The sequence below is a fragment of the Lepidochelys kempii genome, chromosome 6, assembly GCF_965140285.1.
Source record: "Lepidochelys kempii isolate rLepKem1 chromosome 6, rLepKem1.hap1, whole genome shotgun sequence".
In the NCBI taxonomy this organism is placed as follows: domain Eukaryota; kingdom Metazoa; phylum Chordata; order Testudines; family Cheloniidae; genus Lepidochelys; species Lepidochelys kempii.
This window is the reverse complement of record NC_136385.1, coordinates 107,136,344-107,153,675: the sequence shown is the minus strand read 5'-3', so window position 1 is coordinate 107,153,675 and position 17,332 is coordinate 107,136,344. Positions and strand designations below refer to the sequence as shown.

The 17,332-nt window shown below is 41.2% G+C and overlaps 1 protein-coding gene across 4 annotated transcripts in view; it reads left to right on the top strand.

The window, feature by feature from the left end:
* Window positions 1-17,332, top strand: part of ATG2B (autophagy related 2B) — a 79,798-nt gene that overhangs the window by 47,266 nt on the left and 15,200 nt on the right. For all 4 annotated transcript variants that reach the window (XM_073349593.2, XM_073349592.2, XM_073349594.2 and 1 more), the window contains 11 exons: window positions 3,250-3,356; window positions 3,585-3,677; window positions 7,534-7,604; window positions 9,317-9,393; window positions 9,730-9,900; window positions 10,527-10,668; window positions 11,463-11,665; window positions 12,999-13,225; window positions 13,842-13,950; window positions 16,033-16,227; window positions 16,842-16,943. In XM_073349593.2, the coding sequence (XP_073205694.1) occupies window positions 3,250-3,356; window positions 3,585-3,677; window positions 7,534-7,604; window positions 9,317-9,393; window positions 9,730-9,900; window positions 10,527-10,668; window positions 11,463-11,665; window positions 12,999-13,225; window positions 13,842-13,950; window positions 16,033-16,227; window positions 16,842-16,943 (1,497 nt within the window). The remainder of the gene's footprint in view (window positions 1-3,249; window positions 3,357-3,584; window positions 3,678-7,533; window positions 7,605-9,316; window positions 9,394-9,729; window positions 9,901-10,526; window positions 10,669-11,462; window positions 11,666-12,998; window positions 13,226-13,841; window positions 13,951-16,032; window positions 16,228-16,841; window positions 16,944-17,332) is intronic.

The following is a 17,332-nucleotide window of genomic DNA, read 5'->3' as shown; positions in this document are numbered from 1 at the left end:
TCCAGAATGTTGACCTCAGACTGCTCTCTCACTTTTAGGTAAAAGATCTCAACACCCCAGTGCTTGATTATGTTCACCATTTTTATGTCCACCTCTGAATCCAATAATATAAATAATTCTCAACTGAAAAAAAAAAAGGCTATTAAGGGACTCTCTCCACTTCAGATCTGCAACCCTATAACTGTCTTCATTTCCATCTATTCATTTAATTTCTTAAATCACTTCTCTCCTATCTCTTTCCCACAACTTCTTTTAATAGTAGTAGTTGGAATAAAAAACTTTGGAGCAAGAGTGAATGACTGATTAAATATAAGCCTGTAATGCCAGGCTGCAGCAGAATAAAAGGCTATATTGAGATGTGTGAATATAAAGGTTCAGTATATGACAAGAGAGAAAATTCTTGAGTACACAGAACTGAAGTGAGAGCCTTACCTGGAACACCTTTAGGTGGTACCTCTTTATAAAAAGGATAGCAAGAAACTAGGAGGGCAAAAGCAGTAAAGAAAATGATGGAATGTATCATACATGAGTGAAGTTTGAAGAAATGTAACTTTTGTAGCTTAAATTAAGGGAGCGGGGGATTGTGCTCGCTGAGAACAAATACTTGAAGGGAAAAAATGTAGAGGAGTAAACTCAAATAGTATTACAAGAAATGTTGACCTTTCAACTAAAGATGGGCAAGTTTAGATAAGAGAGAGAATTTTCCTAATAGTAAAAACTTGGCAAGAGTAGTGGTTCAGACCAAATTAGTGGGTGTGGGGGGGGCGGGAATAGACTCTAGGGAATAATGTAGATTACTAAATGGGGATATGGTAGAGGTCTATGGCCGAGCGAAGCCTGATCCGCCCTGAGACCTTCCCCCCTTGAGGGAGCAGTGGGAAAGCCTGCGGGGAAGGTCTCTCAGCGGTTCAGGTTTGGCTCAGCCTCTCCCAAGGGCCCCCGGGCTGGATGACGGTGGTGCCCCTGGGCCTAGCAGATCCCAGAACAAGAGCAACATCTTCAGCTGGAACCTGGTGGAGAAGCTGAAGAGACTCAGGCGGGACAAAGTGGTGGCCAGAGGAGAGGCCTCCTTCCGGGGCGCAGGGGAGGGCAGGCAGCCCGCTGGGATGCCAGCCACCACTATGCAGCCGTGAGCTGGTTCTTGGGACTCTGCTGCTAAGGGGAGCCCGTGAGCCTCCTGGTTGGGACATGACCCCCTGCAGAGCAACACGGCTCCCTCCTGGGCCTCCCCATCACCCCCTCCCCAGAGCTCTTTCCAGCCAGGAGCCAGCATGGGGGAGGGAGAGCGATGATCTGTTTGCGTCTTGGCTGCTGGCAGGAGCTGGGCTCAGCAGAGGGGTCTGCTCTGTTGTCTTAATTTATTTCCAGCCCCCCTTCCCCCATGGCAAGCCCCCCTTCCGTTTAAAAAAGGGAAGGAGGAGGATCCGGGGAACTACAGGCCAGTCAGCCTCACCTCAGTCCCTGGAAAAATCATGGAGCAGGTCCTCAAGGAATCAATTCTGAAGCACTTAGAGGAGAGGAAAGTGATCAGGAACAGTCAGCATGGATTCACCAAGGGCAAGTCATGCCTAACTAATCTAATTTTCTTCTATGACGAGATAACTGACTCTATGGAAAGCAGTGGACGTGTTATTCCTTGACTTTAGCAAAGCTTTTGACATGGTCTCCCACAGTATTCTTGCCAGCAAGTTAAAGAAGTATAGGCTGGATGAATGGACTATAAGGTTTATAGAAAGCTGGCTAGATCGTCGGGCTCAACGGGTAGTGATCAATGGCTCCATGTCTAGTTGGCAGCCAGTATCAAATGGAGTGCCCCAAGGGTCGGTCCTTGGGCCGGTTTTGTTCAATATCTTCATTAATGATCTGGAGGATGGTGTGGATTGCACCCTCGGCAAGTTTGCAGATGACACTAAACTGGGAGGAGAGGTAGATACGCTGGAGGGTAGGGATAGGATATAGAGGGCCCTAGACAAATTAGAGGATTGGGCCAAAAGAAATCTGATGAGGTTGAACAAGGACAAGTGTAGAGTCCTGCACTTAGGACGGAAGAATCCCATGCACACTACAGATTAGGGACCGAATGGCTAGGCAGCAGTTCTGCAGAAAAGGACCTATGGGTTACAGTGGACAAGAAGAATGAGGGGGGATTTGATAGCTGCTTTCAACTACCTGAAAGGGGGTTCCAAAGAGGATGGACCTAGACTGTTCTCAGTGGTAGCGGATGACAGAATGAGGGGTCTCAGGTTGCAGTGGGGGAGGTTTAGGTTGGATATTAGGAAAAACTTTTTCACTAGGAGGGTGGTGAAGCCCTGGAATGCGTTACCTAGGGAGGTGGTGGAATCTCCTTCCTTTGAAGTTTTTAAGGTCAGGCTTGCAAAGCCCTGGCTGGGATGATTTAGTTGGGGATGAGTCCTGCTTTGAGTAGGGGGTTGGACTTGAGGTCCCTTCCAACCCTGATATTCTATGATTCTATAAAATCATGAATGATGTGGAGAAAGTGAATAAGAAAGTGTTATTTACTTTCACATAACACAAAAACCAGGGGTTACCCAATGAAATTAATAGGTAGCAGCTTTAAAACAAACAAAAAGAAGTACTTCTACACAGTATGCACAGTCAACTTGTGGAAATCATTGCCAAGGGCTGTTGTGACAGCCAAAACTATAACTGGATTCAAAAAAGAATTACGTAAGTTCATGGAGGATAGGTCCATGAATAGCTATTAGCCAAGATGGTCAGGGATGCAACCACATGCTCTGGGTGTCCCTAAGCCTCTGGCTGCCAGATGCTGGGACTGAACAACAGGGGATGGATCATTTGATGATTGCCTTGTTCTGTTGATTACCCTTGAAGCATCCGGCATTGGCCACTGTTGGAAGACAGGTTACTAGACTAGATGGACCATTAGTCTGATCCAGTGTGGCCATTCTTAAGTTCTTACATCCTTATGTCGGAACTAACATGCACTTTTGTAGTTGTTGGGTTGGATTAAAAGGTTTCCATTCCTACTGTCTAATTCTCAACAGTTTGGGGGTTTCCTTCTCACACGTTCTGCCCTTTTTACATAGAACACTCTCCCTTCCTTTCAACTACTGAGTAAATGCCCCCGTAATATTTTGAGTTTCTCCCCCTCCTTCTCTCTCTCAAACGTTTTGTTATACTATGTATTAAGGATTATCTCTTTTAAAAATCCATGTTTACTAAACTAGCATATATTGAAAGATCATAATCATATTTTTGTGCTTGTAGATTTTATATTTTTTGAATATTTCTGATGAGCCTGTTTTGGGATATAATCCACCAGCTTCCATTACAACTTTTCATATACACCTCTGGAGTTGTGCTCTTGATTACAGGTAAATAAAATAAATGTATGTTTGTCTCCTTATGGTGCAGTAACTGTTTAGTTAGTTACTCTTTAGGAATACTCCAGTTTACATATCAGAATGCATATTTGTGCAGGCTTGTTTTGAAGAAAATTTTATAACTAAAAATATAACTCTTGATCAACCTTTAAGATTGCATTGTTGCATTTCTAAAATATGTAGGATGTATTAACATTTTTTCTCCTTTTTTGTTGTTAGGCCTTTGTTTTTGCCAACCAGATCTCTACTTACTGTTGAAACTTTCAGCATTTCCAGTAATGTTGCACTGGATAAGTCCTCTTCTACTCTCAGGTATAAATTAGAGTGTTCATAAAATATGGAAGCTCACATAACCATGGTAGCCTTTATTTCTTCTTCGAGTGCTTGCTCATGTTCATTCCACGTTAGGTGGTGAGGCACACCACATTCACAGTTGCTGGAGATTTTTCCTTCAATGGTATCCATCGGGCTGGCTCTAGTGCTCTTTGGACTTGGTGCTTACAGTTCCCACCCAGGTCCTCGCCTCCCTCGGTCAGTGGAGAGACCCCTGGTTGGTAGGCTTTGTCAATCCCTATGCTTCAGTATCCCTAATCTTGAATGCATCCAAGCTAGGTTGGGGGGCTCACCTCGAGCACCTCAGGAATCAAGGTCTGTGGTCCCAAAAGAAACTCTCCTTATATATAAATGTCAGAGAGCACAGAGGGGTCCGCCTAGCATGTTTTTATCCCAGATTGCAGGCAAGGTTATGCAAGTCCTTACGGACAACATGGCAGCCATGTTTTACATGAACAGGCAAGAAGGGGCATGCTCGTCCCCTTGTGTCAAGAGGCCATTTACTTATGGGAATTCTGCATAAAGCACTCGATCCACGTTGAAGCTTCTCACCTTCCAGGAGCTGAGAACAATCTGGCAGATCACCTCACCAGATCTTTCTCCTCTCACCATGAGTGGTCCCTTCATCCTGATATAATCAGGATCATCTTCCGGCAGCGGGTGACTCCCCTCAGAGACCTGTTTGCAACCAGGCAAAACAGGAAGTGTCAGTAGTTTTGATCTCTATGCAGGAGCAGCCCAGGCTTGCTCACGGATGCCTTCTTACAGATGCCTGCTCCCCTGGACAAAGCACCTGTTCTGTGCGTTTCCCCCCATTTCTCTCATGTCCAGTCTTACTCAAAGTCAAGCACGACAGAAAGAAGGTTATTCTTGTGGCCCTAGCATGACCATGCCAGCACTGGTTCGGAATGTTATTGGACCTGTCCGTAGTGACCCCCATGCCGCTCCCTCCCCTTCAGACCTGATCTTGCGTAATCATGTCTGATTGCTCCACCCGAATCTTAAGGCACTCCACCTGACCATATGGAAGCTCCATGGTTAAACCCAGCAGAGCTGGCCTATTTGGAGCAAGTCTGCCAGGTATTGCTAGGTAGTAGGAAAATCATCTACTAGAGCGACTTACCTCGCCAAGTGGAAGCATTTCTCCGTGTGGTTGTCCCAGTGAAGCATCTCACCTTCTAGGTCACCTCTCTAGTCTGTGCTGGAGTATCTGCTTCATCTGAAACATCAGGGCCTACTCATCTCATCAGTTCAGGTACATTTAGCAGCCATCTCAGCCTTCCACCCTCCGGTGGATGGGAGTTCGTTTTTTTCTCACAAAATGTCCATTCACTTCCTCAGGGGCTTAGACTATACCGGCAGATTTGTGAACCCATTCCCCCATGGGACCTAAACCTGGTCCTGTCAAGATTCACAGGCCCTCCCTTTGAGCTGTTGGCATCATTCCCCTTGTCGGACCTCTCCTGGAAGTTGCCTTCCTGATAGCGATTACCTTGGTCAGGAGGGTTTCAGAGATCAGGGCCCTTACATCAGAACCCCTGTATACAGTGTTCTTTAAGGACAAGGTTCAACTTCACCCCCCAACCCCTCATTCCTTCTGAAAGTAGCCTGATTAGCATGAAACTGCAATAGCTTCCTGCCAGTATTCTTCCTGAAACCACACAAGAATAGGGAGGAGCAGTGTCTCCACACTTTGGACGTTAGGCATGCCCTGGCTTTCTATATAGAAAGGACTAAACTGTTCCGTACATCCAAGCAGCTCTTTTGGCAATAGCAGACAGAATGAAAGGTCTGCCAGTTTGGGCCCAAAGAATTTAATCCTGGATCGCTTCCTGCATTCACTCGTGCTATGAGCAGATGGGTGCTCCATCTCCTGCCATCTGCACTGCCTACTCGATGAGAGCTCAAGCTTCCTCAGCGGCGTTTCAGGCCCAGGCGCCAATCCAGATATTTGCAGAGCGGCAACCTGGTTCTCGGTGCGTATTTTTTCATCCCACTATGCCGTCACCCAGCAGGCTAGAGATGATTCCAGGTTTGGTAGAGCAGTGTTGCAATCCTCATGTCCGTGAACTCTGAGCCCCCCTCTTAAGGTACTGCTTGGGAGTCACCTAATGTGGAATGGACACGAGCAAGCACTTGAAGAAGAAAAAGTGGCGACTAACCTTTCTGTAAGTGTTTTCCTTTGAGATGTGTTGCTCATGTCCGTTCCACAACCCACCCTTTCGGAGTTAGCCTGTGAGAAAGAACTGAGAAGGTGTGGAGCTGGCCAGGCCCCTTATACCGGTACATGTGTGCGCAGCATCAGAGCGTACGAAAGCCTGCCCAACAGATACCACTGAGGGAAAAATTTCCATCAACTGTGCACTCAGCGCGCGCACGCCGCCTAACGTGGAAGGGACATGAGCAACACATCTCAAAGAACAACAGTTACAGAAAGGTTAGTAACCATTTTTTCTGTCTTTTGTGGAGAAAATGTTCTCCTCAAGTGGAGAATTACATCTATTCCAGACTATGTATTATACTTTGCCTGTATATAATCCCTTGGTTTGCTTAAATCCATTGTTCTTGAGTGGATTGTTTGTCCCACTGCTAATTGTTGTTGTGACACCTTTAAATATGCTTGAAAAATATTGTAAAATCAGGTGTTTGTGTGTGGGCTGCTGAGCACGATGGCATCTTCAGATCTTTAGAACAAGGATTTGCTTAGGTCAGGTTGAATAGTAGATAAAGATATACTTAATGGTTATAGCTCATCCTAAATTAATATTAGGTTTCAGAGTAGCAGCCGTGTTAGTCTGTATTCGCAAAAATAAAAGGAGTACTTGTGGCACCTTAGAGACTAACCAATTTATTTGAGCATAAGCTTTCGTGAGCTACAGTAGCTCACGGAAGCTTATGCTCAAATAAATTGGTTAGTCTCTAAGGTGCCACAAGTACTCCTTTTATTTTTGTTAAATTAATATTGTTATTCCCCTATTTTTACTTGAGTATTGGTTCTTTGGTTTTTTATTGGATTTAAACCCTGTTTTATATCACCTGTCCCTTTTGTGGTATCCTTTTAAATGGTCTTGTAATAGTGCTGTATTCTGGAAATAAATGTTAAGTTGTTAAAAATATTTTAAACCTCTGCCATAATATAATAAAGGAAAGGTTAGCCTAACTGTATTGCCTTCCAAGGAATCTACTCATTATTCCCAGAAGGCTCTAGGGCAGCGATCCCCAAACTTTTGAGGGTCACCCCAGCACACACACCCCATCCGTGCCCCGCCGGGGCTGGCAGCAGGATCCCTGCTCTGGGGAGATGCGGAAGACTGACATGGACAGGAGTACAGGAGCTGAGGCTGGGGCCGGGGCCGCAGCGAGGGGTGGGCCTTGGGTCAGGAGTGGGGCTGTGGTGGGGGCCAGCAGCCAGGCCTGTGGCCAAGTGTGGCTCTGCCCCTGACCTCAGCCCCAGGCCTGGAACAGAGCCGCAGCCAGTGGCCAAGGCTGGGGGCTGGTGCGGGGCCAGGAGCAGAACTGCACCAAGGCTGGGGACAGTGCCCCATAGTTTGGGGACCTCTGATCTAGGGAGACTACATGTAGCCCTGGATAATTTACAACCCCACAAAAGGTTAAACTGATGATAGTAAAAATTAAAATTATTTTATTCTCCAATAATAGTCTCCATGTCCTTACAGCCAGATGAAAGGATAGTTATTAAAAACTGTTACAATGGAGAGTAAAAACGTTAGGATTTAAATATGTTGTGGCTTTTTACATAATGTCATATAATTTACTTTGTGTGAAGTGCACAGTTTTTAACCTGGAATTTTTGTTTCCCATTTTTCTCCTGTAGAATAATCTTGGATGAGGCTGCTTTGCATTTGTCCGACAAGTGCAACACTGTTACAGTGAATCTGCAGAGAGGTAAGGGTGTTTTAGAAGCAATAGTAACCATATGCTAACCTTATAAATATAGCTTTCAGAATTTAAAGAAATCTACAGAAATATTAAAAACAGTCCAATAGGCTACTGGAGAAGAGAGCTGGGTTTATAGTGAGCAGCAAGTTAGACTTGAATGTGTAATGTAGTATAGCAGAAAAATGTGACCAGTGTAATTTTAAACTGTATGTGCAGGGTCATGTCACAGAACAAGGAAATAAAAGTTCTTTTCTGTATGGCTCTAGCAGGTTCTCTTGGATCATTTGGGTGGCCCAATCCACGGAACCTGGTTCAATGCAGACATAAAACCCACTCCGTCCGCACACTCCTAGTTGTCACCTACCACCCCATACTGGAACCCATATGGGATATCATCAAACAACTAAAATCCATACTCAAAGGGGACCCCATCCTGAAAGAAATATTTCCTGAGCCCCCTCTTCTGGCCTTCAAGCAGCCCCCCAGCCTCTCTAAGCTAATTATCAGAAGCAAGCTCTCCACAGACAAGCGGCACCAGACCCAACCAGTACATGTGCAAAACCTACAGACTTATATCCATTGCTACAATGATCAGCATCCCCCCCACAACATACCTTTCAAGGCAATGTAGTGGAAGATGCACGTGTGCATGAACATGCATATGTATACATCCATGCTAGAGTCCTAAAAAAAGAAGTGCGAGAATTCCCCAGACCCAGCTCCCCACTCCAGAAAGAGAGATGGCAGCTGAGGACCCCCTTGTTCCTCCAGACCTGGCTTCTTGCTCCAAAAGGAGAGATGATGACTTGGTAACATGGTCCTCCCTGTTAACTGTGATACCGTCTCTCCTTTCAGAGCAGGCCCAGAAGCAGAAGAGGTGTGAGGAGACGGTGTCCTTGCCTCCTTCACCTCTTTCACTTTGGGTCCATTCTGGAAGGAGAAGTGGCAGCTCAATAACCTGGGCCACCCAAGTTACTGAGCCACCACCTCTCCTTCTGGAGCAGGGAGCCAGGTCAGAAGTATTCTTACTTTTCTCTATTTGTTGATTTTTTTCTGTCCTCCCATCCCCCAATATTAATGCTGATATTTACCCAGAAAACCCAAGTTAAATTTTTCCACTGATTTTCACCCCATGTTTTTTTACTTTTTGTAATAAACATAAATAAATTAACAGGAAATTTTGAACAAAATAAAAAGCAAAAATGAAGACGCTTGCTTGTGTGTTAAGGTATTTAAAGGGCTGTTTCTGAGGAAGTGGTGGGGGCACTAGCCTAGAACTTGTATGCCAGTTCAGCTCCAAGAAGGATCTATCAGGTCACTGTTTTATGCCACCTGTTGGCACCCTACTCCATAACACACAGGCAGGGGTCGGGCAGGGCCTGCAGTGCTCTACTTGATTCTTAGCTGGCAGAGTAATCCTTGATTTGGCCCCATCTGGCCAAGAACTGGGGAAATGGACAGGTGGCTTAAAGCCACCATTCTCTTCTTCACTCAGCTGCACCAAATGTAAACCAGAAATAGCTGAGGATTGAGCCCAGAGAGCTCCTCTGATGTAAGGCAACATAGAAGCATAAAGTGTGTTGACAAGACCAAAACAAACAAAATTTAGTTCATTATGCTTCTTAACAGAGATTAATAATTGGTGATTTAAAAACAAACAGAATTTAAGATGACATTTGATGTTGGGCAGTGTTTAAAGTATTCATTTGGACTTTCAGATTATATTCGTGTTATGGATATGGGACTCTTGGAACTCACCATAACAGCAGTAAAACCTGGTTCTGATGGGGAGAGAGTAAGTACTTAAAATAGAAAGAATAAAATAATAATGTTAATCCTAAATGATAAAAATACATATTTTGTATTTTGATTTTAAAACATTTTGAAAAGCTTAAATCACATTTAGGATCAAATCCTACTTAACAGTTTTAAAACATTCCTTCTCTCATCATCAGATTGTGAGATTTCAGGTTCCAAAGTAGTTTATCAATTATGTTCTGTTTCTAAAGCTTTTATATTGAATGATCAGACAACTAAGTAATCTAGATAACAATAAATCTGTGTATACTCTTCATATGGAACGTTAAATTGATCTTGGATAGATTTCTGACATTGTGTTATTGCTGCCTAGCTTAAGCCACGCTTTGAGCTACACAGTTCCAGTGATGTAATCCATATCCGAACATGCTCAGATTCTTGTGCTGCGCTAATGAATCTTATACAGTATATTGCGAGTTATGGCGATTTGCATCCACCTAGCAAAACAGAGATTAAACCTGGAGTCGTCAAGCGGAAAACCAAGGTATGAAATGGCAAAGGAACACTAACTCACCTCACACTACCATCATCACATTTTCTAATCAGACACATTAGCTGTGCTTTCCACAATAATAATCATAGTAATAATAATTAATGTATACTTTTTATAGAACTTTTCCCACAAATACTTAACTTATTGTGTGGGCTTAATGTCTCTGAAGCAGTTCTCATAGTAATTGCTTTTTGCAATAATTTTTCCTTTCCTCTTGGCACTCAACATGTAAGCTCAACAGTACAAAATCCCTTAGATACCATCCTGATACACTTAATTCTCTTTTTGAAGACAAGATTCTAGGACATATATATGCCTGTCCACATATGACTATTTCAAATACTGCAACACCTAGGCATTTCTCTAATACAGCGTGTATTCACACTCAACGGTGATGTTACAGACCTTCAAAATGTTTGCTAAAACCTTTTTGCCTGGATAATCTAGGGTATAGTCCCAGTTTACATGTTTATTTTAAAATGCAATTATCTTCCACACTGTGGTTTTACACTGGAATACCAAACCGTGAAAGTAAAAATCATATTCATAAATACTTGTTAAGCACAGTGCTTCAGTTTCTTTATAACTGTAACTTTATATAGTTCTTCTGTTTGTAGGCAGATGCCTCTAGCCGACCATCTTCCCAAGGACTAGTCCTTGCTGAAGCAGAACAACAGATTTTACGGGATTTGATGAGTGATGCTATGGAGGAAATTGAGATCCATCAAGCTGCTTCCCCCATTGGGCCACAATCTAATGGTAGAAGAAGCCTAGAATCACATTTAACCCTTCAAAATTTTCTATCAGATTTCAGTCTTAATGCCAGTATTGCAGAAGTAGCAACTTAAGGTTAAATTCAGATATATGTAATGGAATAAGAGTAGGTAGTTAGAACAGTAGTCAATGAATTTGACCCTTTGGGACTCAGTGTGTTAGGGATCTGGGCAGACATAAAGTGATAAGACATACTACATCAAGTAGGAAACCAGGAGCTCATTCACAGCAGTCGAGGCAGTCCAGGAGGATGGAGTAGTAGTCTGCAGTATCAAAGGAAGAACTTAGATTCAGGAGAGTGATCTAGGGAGAAACCATTAGGAGAAAGAACAAGGTAATTGATTATGTAGGAGGACTGTGATTTTTTTTTTTGCCATGGTAAGAATTAAATACCAATTTGAAATTGGTTAAGGATATTGTATTGTAAGATGTGATGGGAAAGATGAGAGGCTATGTTCTCAAGTCTGTTGCTAAGGAATGGAAGATTAGACATTGGTTGCTGTCATGTCAAGAGTCTCATTTGATTATGAGATCTTCAGTTTTTATGTAGTAAAGACAGTTTCCACAGGTTCTCTGTTTTGAGTCTTAATAGTAGATTAATTTTAGAAAGATGGGTTTGTTGTATGCTAGGAATGTATTAGCCAGATAATATGCATATTTTATTTCTGATTGTTTTAACACTTAATTTTAGAACTATTCTAATTTTCACAATTTCAGTCATTTAATCTTGGGTGTATCTTATAAAGATATTTCCATTGAAATGCCTTTCTTTATGTCAGGAATCTTGGATGAAAAGTCTCAAACCCAGGAACCAGCTTGCTCAGATCTCTTCCTGTTTCCAGATGAAAGTGGGAACATCTCGCAAGAGCCAAGTCCCACATACACTTCATTCACTCACCATCTGATTAAAGAGGCGATGGGAGACATACCTACTGAAAATGACGACTTCTGTATTCTTTTTGCACCCAAAGCTGTTGTTTCTGTAAGAAGCTCCTAATATTAAGAAATCTAAGACAGACTGAGGAAAGTACATTTGAGACCTGTCCCTTTAGATTTTGTAACTTTCTACCAACTGTCTGCTGACATTGATGGGTGGGCAGTAGGGGTATGGAGGGGAGAATATTCCTTATATTTCGTTATCTTTGAAATGTTGCCATTTTGGAGGAAGTCCCACTATTCATATAAAAGATATGTAGCAATTTTTTGGAATAAACCTGAGAATTCACGTCATGCATTGTTCCTCCCAGGAATGACAACAAATATACTAGAATATATATAAATGTTATTTAGTCCTCTTCTATTATGATTATCACTTAGTAGCAAATTTGCATTTTTCCTGTGTTGGCATTTCAACATATCTTTAATCATGACATGTAGTGTAGTTGAAAAGGCTTATAAGAAAAGTACAGTACTTACCAAGATATTTTATCCTTGAAGCATTTGTCTTGTATCCATTTATCAGAAAATCCAAGTTTTAATTTAAAAGTAATGCCAGCCTTTTTCCATTGCTGTTATAGACTGTATTACCAAACTTTGCACAAAAGTTTCTGTGGGTAAACAGCAACAGCATCAGCAAAAATATCAGTTCTTAACTCCCAGTGTTTCACTCACCACTGCACAAAAGATTTATGAGACAGAGTATTGACACTTAAAAAGTCTTCTCTTCTCTCATAATATCACCACTAAACTATCACTGATAAATTGCCTTTATCTAGACAGACCAGAGTCAACTCTAGACGTCTGATATTGAGCCCCCCATTCACTTGGCTAACCCTCAGAAGTTCCACCTCCAGCAGTACTGGCATAATAGTAGCACTTCCACACTATGTTTTAAGACTTAATTTTTCAGTTTGGATGAAGAGACATATTTTATTTCCTTTCAATTTTCAGTTTACTTTATCTCTCCTAGCTAGGAGATATCAGGTTATCTCATTGGGGCCAACTTTCAAGACAAAGCTGTCCTAAGTCTTGAGGCCATGCAATCTTAGAATTATAGAAATGTAGGACTAGAAGGGATTTCAGAAGGTCGTGTAGTCCACCCCCACACCCCTCCATGCTGAGGCAGGATTAAGTATACCTAGACCATCCCTGATTGGTGTTTTGTTTAATCTGTTTTTAAAACCCCACAAAGGCATGGATTCCACAGCTTCCTTATATAACCTGTTATTACCAAAACAGGAACAGTTATTGGGGCTGTATTCCATATTCTTCATATAGAAGCAAAGAGGACACTGATCTGTTTTCATCTTGAAGAAATTAAACAACTGAATGAAGAAATTAAGAATTGCACTCACTTTCCTGTGTCACTTTCTTAGGAGAAAGAGGAGGAGCCAGTAGTGAAAATAATGGTTGATGATGCAATCCTGATAAAAGACAATCATTTCAGCCTGCCTGTAAAAAAGACAGATATGAGCAAAGCCCCCCTACATTTTCCTATCCCTTTGGTTCGCTATGTTGTGAAGGAAATCTCTCTTGTTTGGCATCTTTATGGAGGAAAGGATTTTGGGACTGTACCTACTTCTTCTCCAGCTAAAAGTTTTATGTAAGTGCTTTAGGTAACTAAGTATTTCTTTTTCAGATCCACACATTCTGCATTTGATTTCAAAACGAAGAGTTAGATGAACTTAATGTACTTTCTTTTTATAATGAATATCCTGTTCAATTTAATTCTGGAATGTATTTCTCCCACCCCTTAATTTGAACGAGTTCAAATTTGTTGACCTACAGGGTACATTGAAAGTCAAATGTATTCTCCCAAGCTTTCCCTGCGGGGAGTAGGTTTAATTGGGGATGAGTGTGTTGAAGGTGGTTGTGGAGAATGGAGTCTGTTTTGAGGATATTAAGCAGGTTGGAGGAGAGTGAATATTATTTTGGATAACAATAGGAGTTATTTTATTAATGGTAATTCAGTGGAAACAGTGTATATGTTTTATAATATTTTTCAGTGCCTCAAGCTCTGCATAACTATTACAGTGAAAATGAGAGAAATATTTTTAGTTTACATTAATACAGCAATTTTTCAGTGTTCCTTTTCTTTTTTTAACCAAAAAAATATTTAGTAAAACCCAATAAAATACGTATGTTTGTGTGGTTAGAGATGGTATGGGCCGACTTTCAATTTAAACTCAGAAAAAATACTTCTTTTCTCCCATTTCTAGTAGTCCTCATAGTTCTCCTTCTCACACACCAACAAGACATGGACGTAGTACGACATATGGGGGAAGAGGAAGGAACCCAGACTTCTTAATGGAAATACAGTTAAGCAAGGTGAGATAATAACAGAAAAATCTGCAGACACGAGAGCATATATAATATATATTCTAAAGACTTTATAAACCCTAATGATGAGCTCTTGACTCCATGAAGCCAGAAAGCTTACCAGTAAAAATGAGCATTAATCTTACTTAGATGCAGAAGTCCATTAACATAGTTATGCTGAGTGATGGACTTAGAATTTCTTTACCAAATGAGTTTGCAGGGCTGCATGGTTGTCATAGTGCAACTTTGTTTGTTTAGCAACCATATTTGAAATGAGGGAAGCTGAACAGTTATTAAAATATTTGCTTTTAGTCCTTAAAGTATTTTTATTTTGACAGAATCCTTTTTTCCCCACCACTTTTGCTATCCTTATCATGGTAAAACTTTCCTTTCCGTTTACTCAAAATTGAAATTGCTATTATGAAGACATTGTTGTAGAAATTTCCCTCAGAATTAACTGTGAGATGTCTGGGGTTACTCCGTAACTTGATATTCAGTAATATTTGGTCACCTCATGGCATCATTAATACCATTTGCCACAACAGTCTATTACTGCTATAACCAAATTATGCTAATTTACATTTAATTTAGTTATTTTTAATGATATACTCAGCTTTAGTATGGAACTTAGAAAGGTGAATGTGAGCCTATTAAAATATCATTAGCAAACAGCTACTGGTTAAGCAAATTTAAAGTAAATAGATGGATATTTTTTAAAATAGCCAGAACCATTTTTCCTTTTTTCACTCTTACAATGTTTTGGAAAGTCTCTTGAGCATGAAAGCTCTTATGTAAAACCAAATTATTTCTATTCTTCAAATTCCTTGTACATTTTGTATTGCTTAAAGTAATTCAGCCCATTAACTGTTAATGTGAAGCAAAATGTGTGATGATTTTCTATTTTATCCTTTTCTAAAGACCTATTGCCATGGTAAAAGGAGGGAAAAAGAAAAGTTAAAGATTCCACATGAATATTTCAGTGATTCTGTCAAAGTGTAATGGCTCCCTCTATGTTGTTGCGGATGCTTTACATATATACTAACAGCATATTAAAGTTTTCCTCTCTCTAGTGCAGTGTAAGGATATAAATCAGTTGCTATGCTGATGCAAAGATATTTATCTGAAAATAATGGGGTCATAGTGTGAAAAACATAAGGATTCTGAACAGTGCTCAGATGTCAAATAACCTGACTTAGAAGTTGACAATTTGATGATATCTTCATGGCCAACGTTCACAATATTATTACGAATATCATGGATTGGGCCACTTTTAAATATTTTCACAATCATGATCTATCTGCAGGCAACCTCAGGAATTTGGGCTCAGCTGCCTGCAGTTTCCTTGCTGGTCATCAGAGGTCACTGTCCCATTTGCTGTGCTTGCAGTCCTAATCTACACTAAATAGTAGAGCGGGGAGGTTGCTGGAGTGTGTAAGGGGGAAAGGAGGAGGATGTCTTGAGGATTAACGGGCCATAGGAGTGGAGGAGAGGAATAAGTGGGGGTTGCTGGAGAGAAGCACTGTGCGAAGGGGAGGCTGCCATCAGGCAAGGGGGAAACAGGATTAGTGAAGTGTTGCGGGGGGATAATGGCTGGAGTAATGGAGGGATTGGGTGTATGTACACAGGGAAGTAAGAGACGAGAAAGTTGCTGGAAGAGGTTGACGGGATCAGGAGCATGAGTTTCCTGGTATGGGGCAGAAGCAGAACATCACTGGAGACCACATGGGGAACAGGCAGTCCGTGAGGAAAATGCCACCCTAGGACTGAGAGGAAAATAAAAGTCTGTGGCAGGATGAATAGGTGGAAAACACCTCTTCTCTCTCCCTCTCTTTTTGTGTTTGTATATTCCATTTGCTTCAGGTTGAATCTTCATCCTAAAACATGAATGTGCAAAGCAGGGTCGGGAGGCTTTTCTGTTAAGAGTGCAGACATCAGACCCCCAAACCCCATCATTTATTTATTTATTTTAAAATCTCATGATTGTAAAGCCCGATCCATGATTTTTAAAGTCCTAGATTTATCAGTACTGTTATATTGTAAAGACTTGTATGCATTAAACCTTAATATCCCCTTTTGCCTTTCTGTTCCAAGGTGAAATTCCAGCATGAGGTATACCCTCCAGGAGGGCTGGAATGCGAATCCAGTCTGTTGGAGCAGCCAGTGTCCCGGCAGGTTTTTATTGTTCAAGACCTTGAGATCAGAGATCGCTTGGCTACATCACAGATGAATAAATTTCTCTATCTCTACTGTAGTAAGGAGATGCCCAGAAAAGCACATTCTAATATGGTAAGGTTATGAAACGTATTCATAGCATATTATAGTTTTAATTTTGAGAATGGTGTGGGTTCCTTGATATTGCAGAAGAGCAAGTATGAGATCATGGAATGTTGTAATAGCATAAGCTTTATGTCAATGTAGGATATTTTCTTAATTTCTTGTGGGTAGAGTTTGGTATAAAAGGTCATCTCAAATAATAATCTTTCTATCCTGTTTTTCAAGGTTATAGCAATTTTAAAATAGATCTAACACACACATGCTTACTTAAGTTGTACTGTGTCTTCAGTTTTGAGTATGCATCACTTTGTGTGTGTACACTTCGCATTTCAGCTTCGTATGGAGGCATATACACCTAGTATATTCATGTCAGAGGCTTTGGAGACCTGTTTCATTTGTAGCTTTCCTTTTCCGGTGAACTTTCAGACATACATCAATCCATGATAAGTTACTCATCCCATGTTAGCTATATAATTGGCAAATTGAGATATGTTACAAGGATAGAAGTTGTAATCATTTCAAAGTATGAATGAAAGGTGAACACTTTTCATTGGTCAATGTTTTCGGTTTGGGTTTTTGTATTTTTAACGTATTGAGTTTGTCTTTGTCTCATTCTCGTTCTGCAGCTAACAGTTAAAGCATTACATGTCCGTCCAGAGTCTGGCAGATCACCACAGGAGTGTTGTTTACGTGTATCACTAATGCCACTTCGCCTCAATATCGACCAGGTTGGTGATGCTAGAGACACTGTCCATTAGATGAAGCATCATTGTGCCATTTGGATTGTGCCAATGTACACTCTCTAAATGCTTGTTTGGCGAAATTTAATATGAGTACTATTATAACCTTTACACTCATAACCTCTGAATACACATTTTATGGAATTCTTTTGTGGGTTTGATTGCCTTCTGTTATGTAAGTTTGGATTCCCTGCAGCTATACATATATCTTCTTGTACATTTGCCTATGTCCGTCTTATATGAAAAATCGCTTTTAACAATTGAGCTTGTCTAGTGCTCATCCAACACAGTGACTAGACTTTTTAATTTAAAGACTAGTAATATCTGCAGAAATGCTATGCTCTCAAAGATTGCACTTCATTCATTGAGACTTCTGA